Here is a 20,913-nt window from a genome sequence, read left to right on the forward strand (position 1 = left end):
ATCCCGGAGCGATTTTTTAAAAATATATATATACTTTTTATATTTTTTATATTTTGATACATATATGTCAACAAAAACATGTAGAATGATGAATTAGATATAAAAAACATAAAAAAACATAGATTGATCATTGAACCATATCACATCAATCATCTAGAAGTTATAATCTTCATCAACCATGTCCACAAGTTAGTAACATACATATTACAACTACAACATATTGAGTCTCGTGAATCATGATTCATCAAATTCAATCTTAAAGTTTCAACTTCAAGCTTTCAAAATTGAAAATTCAATATATAACATTTATCATCATTGATCACCAAAGTTGTACTTGTAAGCTAAGTTTAACCATTACAAGAAATAATATCTTAGATATTTCTAAGTTCTAACTGTTAACATGAAATGAAATGTTATAAAATGAATTATGAATAATGAAATGAAATGAAACAACTTTAGTCTTTCACAAAGCATCATATTCATGAATCATAATTCACAATCATTACCAATGAGTTATAATTGCCAACTTCAAACTTCAAACTTTCATTGTCACAGTCATATATTGTTTACAAAAAATATCATTATGATATGAAAGAGTCAAGAGTCAAGAGTCAAGGACTCAAGACTCAACAGTTATGAAAACTAATAGAAACTAGAAAAGACAAGTAAACTGTAAATCTACATGTGGCCCTTGCCACGAGAGTCTCCTGTATGAGCAGGTCGTGGTGGTCTTCTAGGAGTCTCCCGCACAGACCGACGACCAGAACTAGAAGGCACATGCCCTCCACGTGAGGGTGTAGATGGAGGTGGCAACAACAAAGGAACAAGACTCAGAACTCGAGCACTGCTATTGGATGGTGGAGGTGGCATGGTTGCTGCAGCTGCTTCATCTTCATCCCTTATAAGTTCCTCTTCCAGTTCTTCAAGATGTATAGTGCCATCCTCCAAATTGTCATCCTTTGGGTGGTTGTCCCAAATTTTATATGTTGGATCCTCATAAGCCCGATCACAGTAATGACTCAACAACCTCAAGTTGTAGTGCACATAAACTAAGCTTTCTGCCTGGTTTTCATTGAGTCTGTTTCTTTTCACATTATGTATGAAGCTGTAGGTGGTCCAACACCTGTCTGCAAAAGAAGTATTTACAACCTGCGGTAGAACTTTTTTTGCCAATTTTGGCAAAAGTCCCTGGCCGCCATATGATTCCCACCATGTGAGAGAATCAAATCTGTCTCTGTCTTCCATTGCATGGAAGGTACCAAACAAACCAGTGCCACTGAAGTATCTGCCTATTTCAAGGCGCACAGTTGCACATTCCTCCCTGTCAGGTATCAACTTTTCTAATGCATCCAAATATCCTCTAGTTACCTCTTCATCTAAATGGGGTTTGGTCCTAACCCCACCCCCTGTTGCACGTTGGCCCAACCAAGATGTAGAGTAGTATTTTGGCGTAAGGATATACACCAAGCAATGTAGTGGAAGATTAAGTTTATTCCACTGTACACACACATAATCGTGAATCAGTTTGTACAAGTCGGGATCATTGTTATGAACAATATCTTTTATTTGCCCCAACATGGTATCCATCTGCTCATACACCTCGCCAATCACTAGTTTATCTGTATCTGCAAACCGAATCATGTGATAAATGGGCTTGGTGAAATCCAATACTTGCCTCACACTTGACCAAAACATACCATCAAGAGCGGCCCCCTCCACCAGTTCAAAACCTGGCCTGTCAGCGGCATTTGTAGCCCTTTCCTTTAATACCTACCAGTGTGGACTTGATACCATGCTAACCAATGACTCTCTTACCTTCAAAAGGCACCTGAAGGTGAGGTAATAGCTATCAAATCTAGTCCTCGCAATCTTCAACAACTCCAATCTTGAGTGACTGCGGAAAAGGCCATGGGTATTGCTATGATTTGTAATAAATTTTATCATTTGTTTGCCTTTCTTGTACAAATCACCAATCCATTTGTATTGTTCATTTTTGTTCTTAACAACATCATGCATCAAAAGGTTCAATGTGTGAACCAAACACCCAGACCAAAATATGTTGGGGTATTTATCCTCAATAATTGCTCCTATTGCCTTACAATTAGGAGCATTATCAGTGATGACTTGGATGACATTGTATGGCCCAATACGGTCAATTGTTTCAAGTAATGCTTCTGCAATGTTGATGCCGGTCTTGAACTTCTCTGAGTAATCATATGCATTTAGAAAGATGGCACCACTAACAGACACAGCAAGAACACTTATCAATGGCTTGCCTTTTACATTTGTCCATCCATCAGATACAATGGACACCCTATGGTCAGTCCAAGAACTTGTCATTCTATTCAAAGAATGTGATATTTTTGCTTTTTCATGATTAAGTCCAACGGTTCTTGCCTTGTCATACCCAAGGGTCTTGTATCCTTTAGGAGCATCATTTATGGCAGAAACCATTTCGTGCCAATAAGGTGAGCGAAGAACATTGAATGGTATCCCACATGCATAGAGAAACCTGTAAACTTTTGAATCCACATCATTCCTACACCCCTCATCAAGGGAATCTGATATGGTTCTACGCCTTAAAGCTGGTGACGCTATGCCTCCATATCCATTGCCTTGGGAAGATGCTGAAGGAGTTCTTTGTGCTTGTGATTGTGAGCTTGGTTCAAAGAAACCCCTTGATTTTTAGATTTGTACTGGGCTTCCTCCTCTTCCCTTATGTATTTGGCTCTATCTGCTGCTGACACAACGACACAAGTTTTGATTCCTATTTCTTTATCTCCATCCCATGGCCTTTTCCCGCAGAGGTGTTTTCTGGCACGGCTGTATGAACCCGTGTAATTATTGTTGCAATGGGGGCAATGAAATTTAGTGGTTCCACCTCCTTTCCCTGTTTCAGGCCTGTTAACATATTTCCACAATGGGGTTTGGTCTTGTTTAGTTTTTTGAGAGTGATGTTCACCCTCCTCCAGCTCCTCCTCACCGGGGTTTTCATCAAATCCACTTTGTCCCCCTTCTTCATCCCCCTCTTCATTTTGACCCCTCCTTTTCCTACTCTCCAACACCATAATAACCAGAAAAGGGACCAAGAAGAAGAAAATGCCAAGAAATATAACCAGGTCCATGATGTTTGAAATTTGTAGTTTTGAATCTGCAAAATTTAATGGGAATGGGAATGAGAAAATTAAAAATGTATTTAGTTTTACTATTTACTATTTATTAATTTTATTTATTTAGATTCATGATTCATCATTCTAGAATCTAGAAATAAGTTATAACTTTACTAACCTACTAAATTACTAAGTTACTAACCTCCTTGCAGGCTTGCTCCTTGCTCCTCGGCACTCGCTCCTTGCTCCTCCTCGCTCCTTTGCACAATCTCCTTGGCTCTCCTCCAACTCTTGCAAGTCACAATTACATAAAAATGCCCTCCAAGCCCTTATAAAAGCAAATTTTTTTTTAAAACAATTTTTATTTATTTATTTTTTTCGTGTCCGAATTTTTTTTCGCGCTTTTCACTCTCGGCGACAATGCGTGTCGCTTCGGGAGCGAAAATTAAAGCCTGGGAGCGATCGGGAGTGATCGCTCCCTGATCGCTCCCGGAGCGACGCTCCTGAAGTTGCTCCCTGTTTTGGCCGGGAGCGCAATTTTTTTTATCGGGAGCGCGCTCCCGACCCGCTCCCGCCCGGAGCGCGGATTGGGAGCGGGTTCGAGGGGGGGGGGCGCTTCTCCGCAACACTGGGTCAGCCGTAACCACTTGGGTCATTCTTAACCCCAAGTAAACCCTCAAGACAACCTATAAAATGGAGCGACCTCAAGCTCATTTAGACACACAAGTTATGTTTTTATTCTTCTACTTTGTCTTGGCTCGCACAGGTTCATTGGCGAAAGTCCTCATTGGGTCCGAGATCACAGGCGAAAGGTTCGCTTTGAGTTAGGGTATTTTGGATCTCAGTCGCTGGCATAGATCTGAAGTTTTTCGTCCATAGTCGCTGGCACAGAGTGGGTAAGAGAGTGACTTTGGCTCTCTGGTCACTGGGAGGCAGTTCAGAGGGAGCGACTTTGCCTTCAGAAGGTTCTGGTCTCTGGTTGCTGGCTTCAGGTAGCCCAGGGAGCGACTTTGCTTTGTCGGTCGCTTGGATAGCATTGCATGAGTGCAACTTTGCCTTGATTGGTTTCTCGGACAAGTCGACAAGGGAGCGACTTTGGGGATTTGTTGTTCAGATCCAGAGTCGCAAGCATATAGACCTCTTGGGTGCGACTTTGCTATTGCAGTCGCCCACATACTGTCTTCGTGAGTGCGACCCTGAAGTTTTCAGTTGCACACAAATAGTGTTGATGATAGCGACCCAATTCAAATCTAGGGTTTTGGCATCTCGACATCAATGATCTGTGGATTCGGGTTTCTCTGCTGTAGATCGGTAGATCTGAGTATCTCTGCTGTTATAACAAATATGTAGATCTGTGTATCTGGTTTATTGTTACCTGCTGCTGACTATATGTATTATTCTCATTGTACTCACTGCTGTAACTTTTTATGATGATCTACTAAAGAAGAAGAAGATTTGAAAGGGTTTCCCCCTTGTGGGGTTTTTCCCTGGTCTTGGACCAATCTGCTATCTCTTATGGTTGTGTGCTATTGTCTTCTCTATCACTGCATATGTTGTTCATTCTTCAGTTACATTTATGATTGATTATACTGCTAATAATTGGATGCATTGTTTATGAAAAGGATAAATTGGGCCAAAGTAACTGATACAACATTGGACAATCATAAAATTTAACATGTTGAACCTTTCCACTGAATGAGACACCTTCCCTCACTTTGAAACTACCATAGATACACATCTATGACAAGTGAGTTATATTGGGACTCCCCCCTGCAGTGAAAATCCGAGAAGATTAGGGGACTTAGGCTGTCTAGCTTTTTGCCTCTTTACAAGGCCTACTAGTTTGTGCAACAACAAGAACTATTGTAAAATTCAACACCCAAGACTAGTCCCTTGCAAGGATTTTGTTGACCTCTTCCATGGAAGAAAAAATCTCATAGAACCACCCACCGATTATAACATGAGAATTAGGAATAACATCTAGAATCAGAACCCAATTTGATTGAAACCATCACTCAAGGGTGGAAGGGTTAATCACTTTTCCAACAAATCAACCCACTAAATCCCTTTCTTGAAGAATTGGAATTCAAACAGAGGGACGTTATCATCGACGACAACCTTAGACTTGACGTGATGAGGTTTCAGGGCACGCCTAAGCCTGAGATTAGAACCTAAGCCTCACAAACTAAACTCCGACCTGAATGGCGTAGAGCTCTGAATGCCAACCGAAAGAAAGGGATTGTTAAAAGGGACGTGGAAACTTTCTTCTCGACGAAAAGGTGGCGGCTTGACGAACTGATCGTGAGGAGGGATCAACGGTTCGATGGAACTATCATTGCTTTCGTGCTGTTGTACAAAGATGGAGCTATTACGTGGACAATCTGGACCATAGTCCAATAGTTCCTTTTCCATTGAAATATCCCCAAAATCTTGTGTGAGCAATAAATCTCGTGAAAACCCAATACTTCCTACTCCATAAGAGTAATAACCAAATATTGCATCAAGCTATCCACACACATCAATGGACCACTTGTCCTTTGGTGTCAAGGAAAGGGAGAAACTGACAACGCAAAGAGCAAATCATAACAAAAATCGAGTACTAAAAAAAGGTCTTGGGTTTTTAGGTAGCCGTTTCCAGAAACTTAGCCATAAACCAGTGAAAGTCAAACTTTGACTATCCCAATTCAACCAATCCAAAAACCATTCAATGATGAGAGAGAAAGTCAAATCTGGTCAAAGATACGAGTCTGCAATTTTCGGCCCTGTGGAAGTACAGTCAATAGCAGTCAACAGTCTGCCCTAACCAATCAAAGTCAATTGTATAGCTGCTCAGGAAAGTTTAGTCAGCTCAGGAAAGTTTAGTCAACCCAGCAATGAATTCGACCTTCCTTTGTCAGTCAAACCCAGTCAAAACAACAAAAATCTTGGTCAAAGGAGAGAGAAAATCTCAGGTCAGACCTGTGGTCAAATCCTTGTCAACCCTGTGGTCAACCTCAGTCAAAGTGCCCAGAAAATCTTGGTCAAAGTCTCCCTCAATTTGGCCTTCCAGAACAGAAAGAAATTCGGTCAAATCAAATCAAATCAGCCCAAGTCAGAGTCAACACAGCCCAAAACAGAAAAGTCAACACATCAGAATCTTCTCTCTCTCCTTCGCACGTGTGGAATGTCTCCTGCAATTTTAGAGATGTACGAACCTCCTTTGATGTGATGCCTAAATGAGGAGTCAACTAAGGTCTATTTATAGTTGACTTAGGAGGGTCAATTTCCCTTGAGGCCGACTTGACTTTTCTACGATGACTTGGTCAAAGTGCCAAAAATCAAATTTTCTCCATCAATTTTATAAATGAAATTCAGAGCATAGCTGCCAATTTTAACACCGTCATTTTAATATTCATTATTCTATCATTTTATCAACAAATATGTTTACACATATAAATAATTCTATCTTCAATATACAAGCAGGATTTGTTTGCTACACTAGCATTAGAGCCATAACAACCCAGCCATACTGTCCATTCCGTATAGGTCATGGCCACCAATTGTACAAATCCGTGCCTTGCTGCTTTGTATAGATTGTGGCTACCAACCTTACATGTTAGTGCCTTGCAATTATGTACAAATTGTGGCCTTCCACTGTACCAGATCTATTCTCTGCTGTGAATTCTGCTGCTTTGCCATTATGTACAAATTGTGGCTGTCCACTGTAGCAGATCTATTTTCCATTGTGAATTATGCCACCATCCTAGTCATGCAGCCGCTGAAAATTTATGCCGTATGATCACACAGCTGTATACCTCACGGAAGCCACTATCACCCCTGTACATCGCCATACATCTCTTGACAACCATTGACAACCTGGTTTTGCTGCCGTTGTCAGCCTTGTCTCTGCTGCTGTCACTGTCCACATAGATTCCCTGCTGTTTATCGATTGCCCTCGTGATACAGTACATACCTCCGTACAATTACTTTTCGCCACCTTTATAACTTAGCCATTTTTTACCCATACCCTTCAAAAAATACATCTGCTTGACTTTTCCAAATAGTCATGTTTCTTTGTCCTAGGGGGCAGCTCAATTGGTGATCTAAGTAATGTGAAATCTGTGAAAGCTGAGAGATCCAAGGTTCAAATCCCTCCGGTTGTGACCTAGTTTATGGAGAGGACAGGCCGTAGACCTCCAAAGGTTTACTAGGAGTTATGTGTCAGGCGGGCTGCTGGGTTCCTCTGGGATACAAAAAAAAGGGTCATGTTTCTTTAAAAAAAAATCTTGGCTTGTGAGTGTGTATCAAATTAGCTTCCTCTTCATAACATCAAAAAAATAAAAAGATCTAAACTTTATATTTAAAAAAAATAAAAAATATATATAATATTTATAATATTGGTCTAAAAATATGATATATAAGTAAAAAATAAAATGGGGAAAATAAAAATAAAAAAAACTAGAAAGAGGAAGTGGGGCCCTCAAAGAAAAAGGCCAAACCCAAGATGGTTAGCAATGACGAATTACATGCCATCAATTGATGTAGAGACGATTGATTTTGAAGCTCTGCTGATTTTAGACTAGCATTCCTATCAAATATGGAAGAAGAATAAACACTAATGGATAAGTGTTTTAGTTGATAATTGTATATGCTACAAGCAAACCAGTTTACCTCTACCAAAAGCTACATAGATCAAATACCATAATTAGAAAAATGAACTTAATTGTCCAGGATGGAATTATGAACACATGTAATATTGCTAAACAAGTTGAGGAAGCTACGTAAATAGATGATTGCCAAGGTGATTGCAGTGAAGATGCTTAACACTAGAAAAAATGTTTAGCTGTAGAAAGCATGGTATTTAGGAACCAATTATGTCTATTATTCCAATCAGTTGTGTATATTAGACCTTAGTAGTTTTGACAGGGTAAAATCTCAAATTAAAGATGCCAACCTTCTTGCCTTTTGTTGGAAGATCTGGGAACCTTGTTTAGAGTGATAGGTGTACAAATAATGAAAAATTAAGAAAGCAAGGAATTTGCTGGTTGCTCTTTAGCCTTGGTTTCGTTCCCAAATAAGAGGCATTAATCTATAGGAAAGGGATGTTATTTGTAATGCTTTTTTCTTCGTGAATAATTACCCTCACCTCCTCGTCTACTGGCTAAGCACTATTTCCTCACTTTCCTAGAAGGGGGAATAAATTATACCAAGTTTGCAGCTACCATCTACTATCTGTTGGGATTATTTAATCACCTGCAAGTGTGCCTTCTTCAGTGATATTTCTTCTGATGCTTTTCATTTCTATTTTTTTTTGTTTGCTGCAACTGCACTTCTGTATGTTATTATATTGGTTTATGGTATGTGTGTACTGTATTCTTCTCTTACCTCTTACTTTGTTCTCAAATTTGACCCATCTCTTCATTTGATAATGCAGAAACACGACTGTAGATATCAGGCCTCCAGGGAAACTAAATCCTGGCAAAACAGAGGTAAATATCTTTAATCCATGGATTACTGTTGCTAGTGATGAAAACTTGTAGACTGGTTCACAGGTATCTCTTGTTGCCATCACAGCAGTAGGATGGACAAAGAATAGTCATATTTCTACACTTAAGCAGTGCAGTCTCTGATTAACGTCCAGAAAAAAACTTTTACATTGTTAGTGGGGACTGTAATTGCTTTCCCTCTTAGCGCATATGCCATATAACCACGTTCTATGATATCTGAAGTTATCTCCTAGAGAGAGAATACATGAAGACAGCTGATGTAAGCAATTCAACCAAGGTGCTTCATCAATGTAACATTCTGCATTTTACAACCTAATATCTGGCAAAATATATAGAATTGTGACTGAAGATATCCTCTGGCAGACCAGTTCCTTCCTTTTTGTGGTTATTTTTAAAGAGGGGTTTTATGTCTCATTTCTGCTTTCTTTATACTGACTTCACAGGTACTTTTATTTGAGCATGCTAATATTTCCAGCCAAATTATCAGATTTATTCACTTTTTTGCATCTGCTAAACATTGTGGGACTTCTTTAGGGGATTTTACTTCCACCCTTACCGGTTTACTATTACTATTACCCCTCAAAATGCACGGGCATCTAAATTTTTGGTGTAGGATCAAGATGGATATCTTGCATCTCATGTGAGGTTGCTGTTATTAGAAAGTGGTTTACCTGTAAAACAACACGCCTTCCAATTATAATGGTGGACCTTTTTTTGCCTAAGAATCTGGTATGAACAAAGTTCGTTCTAGCAGGTTAAACACTCCAAAATACTTGGAATATAAAGATCTCCATTGAAAAGTATGAATGAGAATGATGATACAAATGAGAGTGAGGGCCTGCTTATATACCCTAGGCAGGTGCCTCTTCATGGAAGGTCATGTCCCATTTAGACATGCCTTTTCAGTACTAATTACTAATTAAATAATCATTATTACGATTATCTTCATTATTTATATTTATATTATTTTTATATATATTTTAGTCATAACATTGCCTTCCTCTTCAAAAAGCTTTGTCCTCAAAGCTTACTGATGAAAGGGCTTGATCTATTTTCTTGTTTTGAATATCTTCTCACCTCTGAACTTTCATCTTCGTTGATACTAGACGATATGATGCTCTGAGTGATAAACAAAATTGTCGGACTAAGAATGGATCTGACCATCCTAGATTAATCTTTTGTTGAATCTTCTGATGACAGGGAATATGTAGTGAATTGTTATCATAAGATTGGATTCTACAAACTTCAGTATTCCTTGGAACTTAAATCTGTTGCTTCCATTCTGAATGGTTTGAATATGTAGATTGTTTTAGTTGTCTACTCTTGTGATTTGGATGTCGATAAGGAACTCTTGCAATTTGATCTTGCTTTAATCTGTTTGTGGCGATTTCCTGATTTACTTTGGGTATTGTTGTTGTTGAGTTGGTCACTGAATCATCACTTGGAATTTCCATCGTTTGAACTGCAACCTCTGAGTACGTCCTCACTTCAGTTGGATTTGGATTTGTCTGAACTATGAGATTAATGGGATCTGTGTTTGTTCCCTTTTCTTCGACTTGGACTGTTACGTCTAAAGACTTTGATACTTCTTTCGTGAGTAGTTCTTCTAACTTGTTTTTTAATGATTTCTTATCATCCTTAAGTTTCTTAATTTGAGTGAGTAGACTTTGATTATGGTTTCTCAGACGTAAGAGTTCTTTGGTTTCTGATTCATCAACCTTATTTTCAATGTTTTGACTTTTAAGCTTTTCATCTTTTAGATCTCTGATTTGTTCTAATAACCTTTGATTCAGGTCTTTTAAGCACAAATTTTCTTCTTCTTTATCGGATAGGATCTTGTTGAATTTCTTCTCGACACATTCTTTTTCTTATTCTAATTTTTTCTTTCTTTTTTTGGACTTCTTGACCTTTGCAAGTAATTTTTGGCTATAGTCCCTTAGAACCAAAATTTCCTCGTCATTTTCTATTAATTTTTGTTCTAGTTTTACAAGTTTTTTCTCTCGTTCTGTCATTTGCATTAGTACATCATCTTGACATTCTTCCGCGTAAAATAATTTTCCACATGTTGGACAACACAATTCACAATTTTTATGAATCCATAGATATTCAATGTATGTTACACAAAACAAACATTTAGTCCAAAATAATGATTGTTGTGTGGAACTCATGTTCTATCCTTTCTTGACTTCTTTGAAGTATATTTCCTTTAATTTACCCCTCAAGCTTTTAATTAACTTCAAACTTAAAAGGTATTCTCTTTTTTTTAAAATTAACTCTATTTTAACTTTTGTAAGAACTACTTTTCCTTACATAATAATAATACCTCCTTTTTCACTAATAATACTCTTTATCTTTTTCTTTTTTACACTCTTATATATCCTTGCAAAAGATATATGTCATCTTTTTTAATAAAACATTTCTTTCCTTTTCCTAATATTTTAACTCCTTTAAATAACTTTACAAGTTTATAACCTTATTTTATTCTTGTTAACTTTAACTCCCCTTTGCATAACATTTAATCTACCCTTTATTTTTATTTTTCCTTTATAATCCAAACACCTTATAAAATGTATTTTCCTTTGGCATATATTAATTGTTTTGTTTTATGGTTTTTATGCTATACCCGTGACTCCCAATCCTTTGGCGAATAATTCATTTATGTATAATCAAGATTGAAAATAAAAGAATCACGTTTGATGCTAGCGATAACAATTAAGGGAGTAACTGGTCGATTTTTATGGAACGACGCGAGGCTTGGAATGAAGTCTTTGGAAAGTGGTACAACGATGCTCGATAGTATTAGATTGACTCGCTGCCCTTCGCAATAGCATGGCTGAATTGGCGGAAATTTGATAGTGGCGGTGGCAGCTAGTGTTGAAATTGGAACGGATAGGTATTCAAAGGTGCTGGCGATCTGTCAGGTGGTTGCAAACGATGAACGCGATGGTGTTTTAGGGGCGAGCTGCAGTCGAGCTACGTTTTAGTGACTGGCTATCTTCAGTTCGAATTGATAGAGCAAAGGTGTGGACATCGTGATAGCGAGGGCAGGGTGTCGGGTGGCTGCGATGGGCAGATCCTTTGGCTGTGACAGTGATAGGATGTGGGCTGGGGCTGCAGAGGCCTTCTGGGTTAGCAGGGAACAATGTCGTGGTCAGTGGAGGGTCAGCGGTAAGTGGACGACGCGGTGGTTAAGCGAGTTGCTGGAAGTTCATACGGTGGTTGAAAATAGTAAAATTTTTTATTTTTAAATTCAAATTTTTCTCCCTTGGTTTTTTTTTTTGGTCGATATATTTTTGGTAATTTTTTTTCATTTTTTTGTTTTTTTTGTTTTGTAAATGGCCAAGGGCCTCTAACGAATCAGTGATGGAGACGCAAAGTTGATGGCCAAAGACCTGGATCAGACATGGCTCTGATACCAATGGTACGAATAAAGTTTGTTCTAGCAAGTTAAACACTCCAGAAGACTTGGAATATAAAGATCTCCATTGAGATACAAGAATATATATTAAAAAGTATGAATGAGAATGATGATACAAATGAGAGTGAAGGCTTGCTTATATACCCTAGGCAGGGGTCTCTTCATGGAAGGTCATGTTCCATTTGCACATGCCTCTTCAGTACTAATTACTAATTAACTAATCATTATTACAATTATCATCATTATTTATATTTATAATTTTTTATATATATTTTATTCATAACAGAATCATTAGGCCTCAGCACAACATCAAAGAGAAAATGTTTCAAGCGTGTTTTAGGCAGCAATAAAGGTACTGTTACTACTACTAGATAATGAGTAGGGGTTCTCTATTTTGATTCTGAATGGGGTGTGTTCACTGTTACCCCTCAAAATGCATGGGCATCTAAATTTTTGGTGTAGGATCAAGATGGATATCTTGCATCTTGTGTGAGGTTGCTGTTATTAGAAAGCGGTTTACCTGTAAAACAACACGCTTTCCAATTATAATGGTGGACCTTTTTTTGCCTAAGAATCATTAGGCCTCAGCACAGCATCATAGAGAAAATGTTTCAGGCGTGTTTTAGGCGGCAATAAAGGTACTTTTATAAATTGATGAATACACCTTTTCCTAGACGGTAGACCTATCTTGGTCCATCTTAAACAGCCAACATTGCCAGCCTTGTTTTCCATGAATGAGTTCCAGCATGGTAGCAGATTGAATTTTGCAGATCTCCAAAGGTAGGGTGTTGATTTAGCATGTTGATGGGAATCCATATTCAGCTGAGTATTGAGATCTGGAGATGTGCAGAAAAGTAGACAGTGAGGTACTGAAGGACCTTTGAAAATCGAAGGATATGCAAATATCTAGAACATGCAAATGATTGGAATAAGGCAAATCAACAGTATTCCAAGCATGATGGCCTTGAAGGAATGGGATGCAACAGAGCAATGGAGAGCAAGAGGAAATCTCTACATAGAAGATTTTTCTCCTCCAAGATTGTGTATGTCAGCAGAGTTGTGAATTAGCTGTTGTATCTGTTTCAAGAAATATCCATTTGATGTTATCCAGATCATTAACCCATCGAAGGAGAAAGATACAACACATCAATATGGGAAAAATGCATTCAAGTTGCATAGGTTACCTGTACCAAAACTAGAATGGGTCTAGGGATTTATTGGAACTAATGGTATAAGAATGGTTCACTGCACTCAAAATGCTTGCTGGAAAACTGAAGCCCACACTTTGACATTTTCAATGATACTCCTGATTGGCAGTAAGTTCTTACATATTTCAGGAATCAGAGCTACATAATTATTTCACATGTATTTCAGAAGACAATTTGAAGGTTAGAATCAACCAAGGAAAAATTTAAGGATGGAAAAATTTCTTGAAGTTTAAAAACATTGGCGAATTTCACTAATCCCTAATATGCAAACTATAAAATGTTTATTGATATATTTGTAAAATTATTCAAATTTATAATGCTTTTATATATAGTCTCTCTATAATGTTGGCGATTTTTAAGGTAAAATAACTTTATATTCTAAAATTTAGGCGAATCATCTTTTATAAAATTGGAAATTGGCGAATCTTTTTTGTGGAAAAATCAAGGAAAATTAGCCCACTGGGCAAACATTAGCCCCTAAAACTTTCCATGGTTCAATCAAGCCTCAATGTGCTTATTATATATCAAAAGCGGTGCAGGGAAATGTGGGGCATGTTATTTTATGAAGTTATCTGGAGGTCATATATACTCCGACTGCTGAAAAAGGTGTTGAGGAACCTGAAACACTGTCTCATTATACTACATACTTGGTGAAAACAATGATAGGGATTGCTATATGGATATACATGCCTGGGGCTGTATAAAATGCCAAAGGATCAGGTCTCTAATGCTCCCTGAATTTGGAATCCTTCAGTCTGTTTGGACCATCATTAATCAGTCAGCAGAGACAACATGCTACAGGTAGGAGTTGCACCTTGTCTTCAGTCCTGTCCCATGCATTTTGACAGACATCGAGGGGCAGATTTGGTGTAGGATTTCAGGAGCATCTCAGAGCATACTCACTAACACAGTCCTCTAAGAAGGAAGAGTGATATATTATTGGTTGAAGTGTGTCATTGATTTTAATGCAAAGTAAGATTGAAGATGGCAATCAAGACTTCAGTTCAAATTACAAGATCCACATCAGATCCACCTTTTGAGGAGTTGGTTAAGGAGTGCTGCTTTATTAAGACTTGGTGATTTTGGGGTTGATGATCCACAATTGTAGGGAAATATTTAGGTTGACTTGAGGAATGCCCTAGATCCTAGGACAAGTGACTATTGAGTGTGTTTCAAAGGAGGAATTATAACATCATTTGTAGAATGCTTTCCCTTCGTTGAGCATTCAAGGCACATTTTAATGCAAAGTGGGGCATGGTTATACAACACATTGGGAAGATGAGTGGCCCCATAGCTTGACATGTATTATGGAGTAATTAGAAAGTGGTTACACTTACTGGGGAAGTGCTCCACTCTTTCTTTTTGGCTCATGTTTTGAGATGGCCTTAGCTGGAGAAGGCTGTCATAACAACTAATGTGCCTCTCTAGCACGCATTTTCATCCACTTTATAAGGGAGGTAGTTAACACTTTTTGAGGAACACCTAGCATAGAAGAGATCAAAAAGGTTGCTGAGGCAGAATTTAAGGCAGAAGAGGCCTTTCTAGGAGGATGCCCAGCTCTAGGAGAAGAAACATGGCATTAAGGGACTCCTTGGCACATTTTACAAGGTCATTAAAGATTTCTAGCAGAAGAACACCTACATTTAAAGCGACTTTTAGCAGTTAAATGAATTAATACTTTGGAAATTGTGGATTCAGAAAGAACATTTTATTATTTTAGTGTAAGAGAAGTGCTCACCTATGTATAAAGAGTGTTTGGGTAAATAGGTATTCCATACAGGACGAATACCTTCACTAACCACTCACACAACTAGATCAAAGATCACAACGCTAATTTTTTATGTGGTTAAAACCCCTTGAGAGGGAAACAATCCACAACCCTAGCCAACACGACCACTTGAGGCAAATTTATTAATGCAAAAGAAAATATTTTACATGAGAGAGTTCTCAAAATCGATCATTAGCCGTGACACTCCATGCAATTTAAATTAGGGCTACAGAGCACCCCCCTCTCGAATCCGCTCTTGAAGCGTGCTTCCAATTCACTCCTGTTTGGGAGCGTGCTCCTGGTAATTTTTTTTGCTCCCTAGTTTTAATGGAGAAATAGAGGGAGCGATCGGGGAGTGATCGCTCCCCTTCGCTTCAGTATTAAATTTTTATTGCGGGGAGTGATATGGGAGAGATCACTCCAATGTTGCATGAAGCAGGGACGTTTTTTGGAAGCGGGGACGCGGAAGCGTCATTTTCCAAAAATCTAGGAAGCGAAGCGTCTACTATATGTATATTTTTTTATATATTTTTTTGCATTTATACTAAAAAAAAACATCCCAAATACCAAATCAGTTGTAGAAGACATGAAAACATGCATATTTTTGCATAAATCAAGATAGATATAGCATCCATTGTACATTAATGATTAAATTATTCAAGCATCAACCATCTAGAATCTAGATTCTTTTCCTCTTGTCTAGCCTTTGCCTCTACCTCGATTGTCTAGGGATATTAGTCAACATTGCCCAATTTTGATCAAACTACCTAATTCAAGACTTACAATATGGTAGAAAAGCTTAACATGCTTGATCGATGATTTTGACTTGATTGAAAGGTAATTTTTTGCTAAGGGCATGCCGCGTGACAAAGGAGTTCAACAATTAACACCACCAACACTAGAGTACATATAAGGCTTGGTGCTCTTGATTAAATGCTAATCGCATACCTTCATACTTGATATAATCTAATGAAATGCCACAATCCCATTGATCCTGAATTCCTGAAACAGTGAAAACTGTTAAGTCTGCTGAATTTTGAATAGGATATGAAATTTTATTTTCTCCTTATGAAGTCCAATGAGGCTGGAACCACTCTCAAACATCCTGAGTCATTTCATGGTAATGTTAAAAATTTAAGTAAAATGATGAAAATGAAAAATAAAGGAGAATGTCACTTTTACTTTAAGAATTTAACATTACCATGAGGGAGCATCTGCTATATTTATATTTTTTTTGCCTTCATTTCTCACCCTAACCCAAGGTGGACCCACCCCCAACGAGCAAACTCACCTAAAATAAATAAAAAAAAAAACAATTTTCTAAATAGTGCGGCACTTTTCCGGAATCGTACGGAAGCATACGCTTCGCCCTCTGAAGCACCATGCTTCGTATGACCGCAGCGCCGTACGAAGCGCGCTTCGAAGGAAAGCTTCAGAAATTTCCAGGAAGCATCCAAAACAGGCGGAAGCGCGCTTCCGAATTTTGGAAGCGTGCTTCCGGGGACGCTTCCTGGACCCATCCGCATGGGACGCGCTTCGGGCCTTAGAACCGGGGCGGGGGGGACACTTCCCGCAACATTGGATCACTCCCCAATCGCTCCCTCAAAAAAAAACCCTCCCTGCCTAGGAAGTGCGTGTGTGTCCAAGGGAACAAAGGGAGGTTTTTTGGAGGGAAATGGTGTTGAGAAATCTAGGGCATCCAAAGATAAGAGATTTCTCTACTTGATAATTACTTGTGATATACTTTTACTTCTTAGCTTATAGTCTTCTCTTTGTTAGCTTATTAATGTGTTCTTCTCATCAAGACAATTACCAATATGCACAATAAAAGACAATTGATACAGTATGTAGGCTTCTTTGCCAGGGCAAAAACCTCTCACTTCTCTATTGATTTATGGTAGCATCGAATGTGCTCTTAGCCTCAAAATTTGCATGGAGGCTAGGACACATACATTCTCCAATACCCATAAATTGTTTTGGGAAATTCCACCCGGAGACAGTTTTATTAAAATAATTAATTATTTTTAATGGGTGCCTAAGTCTAAACTTAGGAAATTAAAATAATTAAAGGGTATTAATCTAACTGTGGGTGAAACTTCTAGAAGAATATGAGGATCAAGCCAAAATGATCTGATCCATTGATTAGGGTCTAATCTGGGTCATTGATTCTCAACTAGAGGATTATAAGAGGAGGCTTGAGGGGCATTTGGAAAAAATCATCGAGTGGAGATTAGAAGATCGAATTTCTGAAACACAGTAGTTGCCGGGAGAGAAATTCGAAGTGATCTTTTGCAGTGAGGGGTAGGGATAGTTCCGGTTGGAGATTTCTCTTGATCCGGGAATACTCAGCAGAGGAGGCAGAAAGAGATCTGGGAGAGGCAGCGTAGAGGCTAAGCTAGCCAGTGTAGGCTGACACAGAGGTAGCGTTGAGCCTTGAGGAGGTCTATATTTTTGCTGGAGGAATCAATTTCTGAAGCCGAAAGCCGGGATGTGAGACCGTGAGGTGGAAATCGAAGTTCCTGGGAGGCAAATCGATCAGTAGAAGGAGTGACGCTGTCCCTAGACGCTGTGACGCTGGGCTGACGCAGTGACTGCGTAGAGGCAACAAGGGGCAAGCCATTCTGTGGTTGGATCAGTCAGATCGTCTGTGATAGTGTGAGGTACTTCTCACTATTCTTTTGTCAATGATATTCTCTGTACTGGATAGCCATCAAAGCATCCAAAGATTGTATTCAGAACTACTGCATAATAATAAAACCCTCAGCTGTTGCACCGGTTTTCCCGCATTGGGTTTTCCGGGGACATTTGTCCAAAAATAATTGTGTAGATGTGTGTAATGTTTATTTCTCTCCTACGCTGTATTTAGTTTACGTAGTTTTATTTTGGTGTAGGCTGCAATGTATGTATTTCAGTATTTGCCGTAGAAAACTGCAAGTAACTTGTTCAATTAATTTAACAAGTAGGTGAAATATAATCAATTTGCTGCAGTAGGAATCGGGTAAGCGATTTTTCACATGGTATCGGAGCACAAACCATAAGAAGAGCTCAGAAGAAGAAAGGAAGAGGGTTCGAAATTACTGTAGAGGCAACAATTCGAAACCCCAGAGTCAGCGTTGTTCGTGGGTCAAGGAGGTCGAAGTTTTGAGAAGAATTCGTTTTCTTTGGCTAAGTCGACAGAGAAATTCGATCTCCAGATTGAAGCTTTCTAGAGGCCGAAGTGAGCAGCGTACCTTTTCTTGTAGAGTAGATCTTCAACTGGCATGCAATTATTTTGCAGCAGTTGCTGGAAAAATAGCGTCAGTGGGAGAGAGAGAGACACTTGAGGGAATTTATTCCTCAGAGAATTCCTAGCTAGGGAATTCGAATTCTCATTTGCTGAGCAACAGTAGATCTACTGACTCCAGCAGTGAGTGCGTAGGCTAGCCTAGCAGCAGCGCAGAGGAGAGAGGAGGTCATTTGACTTTTTTCGATTGACAAAGATGGCGACCAGTGGGTTGAGAGATCAGGATTAGTTGGATGGTGCATCCAACTATATGATCTGGAAGGCGAGGATGTCATGCCTTCTGGATGAACATTTTCTCAAGATCTACGTCGACAGGGTGGTAGTTGATCCCGCGGATCCTGACCGGCTCAAAAAGTACAAGGGAGAGATGGCGAAGGCCAAGCGGATGATCGTCGACGGAGTGAAGGATTATGTAGTATGTCACATCTCAAGGAAAGGGACTGCCAAGGAGATGTGGGATGCCTTGCCCACGCTATATCAAGGATATTCTGAGAAACGAAAGATGTACTTGGAGTAGAAGATGAGATCCACGTAGATGTAGAAGGGGTAACACATTGATTTGTTCCTTGCAAAGCTTTAGTAGAATCCTGACATGTTGGAAGCTATGGGGTCAACACCTCAGCCTACCAAGATGGTGAGGTTGGCTCTAAATTCAGTCTCAGAAGAATGGCAACTATTTTTCCACAACATCCTAGGTAGAGAAAGATTGCCAGATTGGGAAGGGATGTGGGCCGCTCTTTAGCAAGAAGAGATGAGGAGAGACTTAGTCAAGTGCAAACTTGACAGTAGCAGCAACAGTAGTGGGACGAAGCCTAAGGAGGAGGATGAGAATGCAACCCTTGCATCTAAGGGGCATCACGAGTAGTGAAGAAGAAGAAAGATATTTCGAAGATCAAGTGCTTCCGGTGTGGCGAACTTGGTCATTATGCTACATAGTGTCCTCTCAAGAAGAAGGAAAAGGACGAGAAGCATCATTCGAAGGCTGCATCCACACAGATCGAGGAGGAGGAGTTTACCATGATTTCCCAAAGGTGGGGTGATTTAGAATTGTAGTTCGAAAGAAATGCAGATGGGTAGGATCCTTGAGGAGTCCACCTCTTGGATCAGTACCCTGCTACGGGAGCCCAAATCAGAAGTAGTAGGATGGACCAGTGTCAGTTGGTGCAGAGGAGTGTCGAAGTGACAATTGCAGTGGCTAGGAGCGCCAGAGATTGAGTAGCGTAGAGCTAGAGTTGGCACAAAGTAGAGTCAATAACAACGCAAAGGCTTCATAGGGTCAGCGCAGAGACTAGCAGCAGCCAGAACTCCAATAACAGATGCATCATGCTGAACACCAATTCAGTAATTTTGGATGCTTTTCTGTTGCTTGTGCAGTACCAGCAGCAATTGGAGAAGGTTGTAGTGTAGATGTGATATTGACAGTGGTAGTGCCAATAGCAACACAGATGCAGAATTTGAGAGGGAGTTGTCATACAGATGCAGTGTTGGCAGTGGTAGGGCCAGCAGCAGTACATATGCAACATTTGCGCAGTAGGTGGTGGGTAGGGATGTCAGACACCAACAGTGCAGAGGGAGATGTTACAGAGAAGGGTGATGCTTCAACAGGTTGCATTACTAGAGCACATTCCTCGCTAAGAGGGAGTGTTGATTTCTGGTAGCATCAAATGTGCTCTTAACCTCAAAATTTGCAGGGAGGCTAGGACACATGCATTCTCCAATACCCAGAAATCGTTTTGGGAAATTCCACATGGAGATAGTTTTATTAAAATAATTAGTTATTTTTAATGGGTGCCTAACTCTAAACTTAGGAAATTTAAACTAATTAAAGGGTATTAATCTAAATGTGGGTGAAAATTCTAGAATAAGATGAGGATCAAGCCAAAATGATCTGAGCCATTGATTAGGATCTAATCTGGGCCGTTGATTCTCAACTGGAGGATTATAAGAGGAGGCTTGTTAAATTATGGTATGTTCTATGCTTAGAGCAGTTTACTTCTTTTTCTTATTATTATCCACAGATTAGCAATCACATGTACATTAAGTAAAGTGGAGATAGAACATTAAATGATCGACAGAAAACAAGCCAAGACAAGAGACACAAGATGTGGCGGCTAGCCAGGGACAAACCCCAATATGAGCAAACCCTTTGATCAAATATTCTTTTATCTTCAATAATTCAGCAGAGAGAAATAGTACATAAATCTGATTTACATCAACAACAACAAACCCTAGATCAACCCTCAACTAGGGCAGACAATATCTTGCAAACCGACCGTTGGATCGGCTTGATTCCTTCACCAAAAATGCGGCCTTCAGAGGAGAGTCAGTTCCACCTACAACGCAGTTCTGAGAGACAGTTTGATGGTCAACGCTAGTCAAACTTCCGATCTGTAGTTGCAGCCCTAAATTCCGCGTCCTTCCTTCCACACGTGTGAGAGAAGAGTCCCTTTCTGTGCAGTAGGAGAAGAGCCTCTTTTCTGCGCAGGAGAGAGAGAGATGTGATGAGAGTGTGTGTCCAAATGAGGAAAAGACCTCCTGTATTTATATGCAAATGTTGATGATTGAATAGATGTGACTCTTGGGCTTTTGAGCCTACATGAGTTGCTGGTCAGCTTGATAATTATTCCATAATCAAAATAC

General features: G+C 39.3%; 1 protein-coding gene across 2 annotated transcripts in view; it reads left to right on the forward strand.

Annotated features, from left to right (window-relative positions):
* LOC149168988 (Vacuolar protein sorting-associated protein 26) overlaps positions 1–20,913 on the forward strand; it is a 326,812-nt gene that overhangs the window by 102,902 nt on the left and 202,997 nt on the right. The window contains exon 4 of one of the 2 annotated variants that reach the window (XM_089428502.1): positions 8,524–8,578. The exons of the other annotated variant lie outside the window; for it this stretch is intronic. Within the exon in view, the coding sequence (XP_089284628.1) occupies positions 8,524–8,578 (55 nt within the window). The remainder of the gene's footprint in view (positions 1–8,523; positions 8,579–20,913) is intronic. 2 annotated transcript variants of the gene reach the window in all.

The sequence above is a fragment of the Pinus tabuliformis genome, chromosome 4_2, assembly GCF_031772625.1.
Source record: "Pinus tabuliformis cultivar Carrire ecotype Pingquan chromosome 4_2, CPIR1, whole genome shotgun sequence".
Taxonomy (NCBI): Eukaryota; Viridiplantae; Streptophyta; class Pinopsida; order Pinales; family Pinaceae; genus Pinus; species Pinus tabuliformis.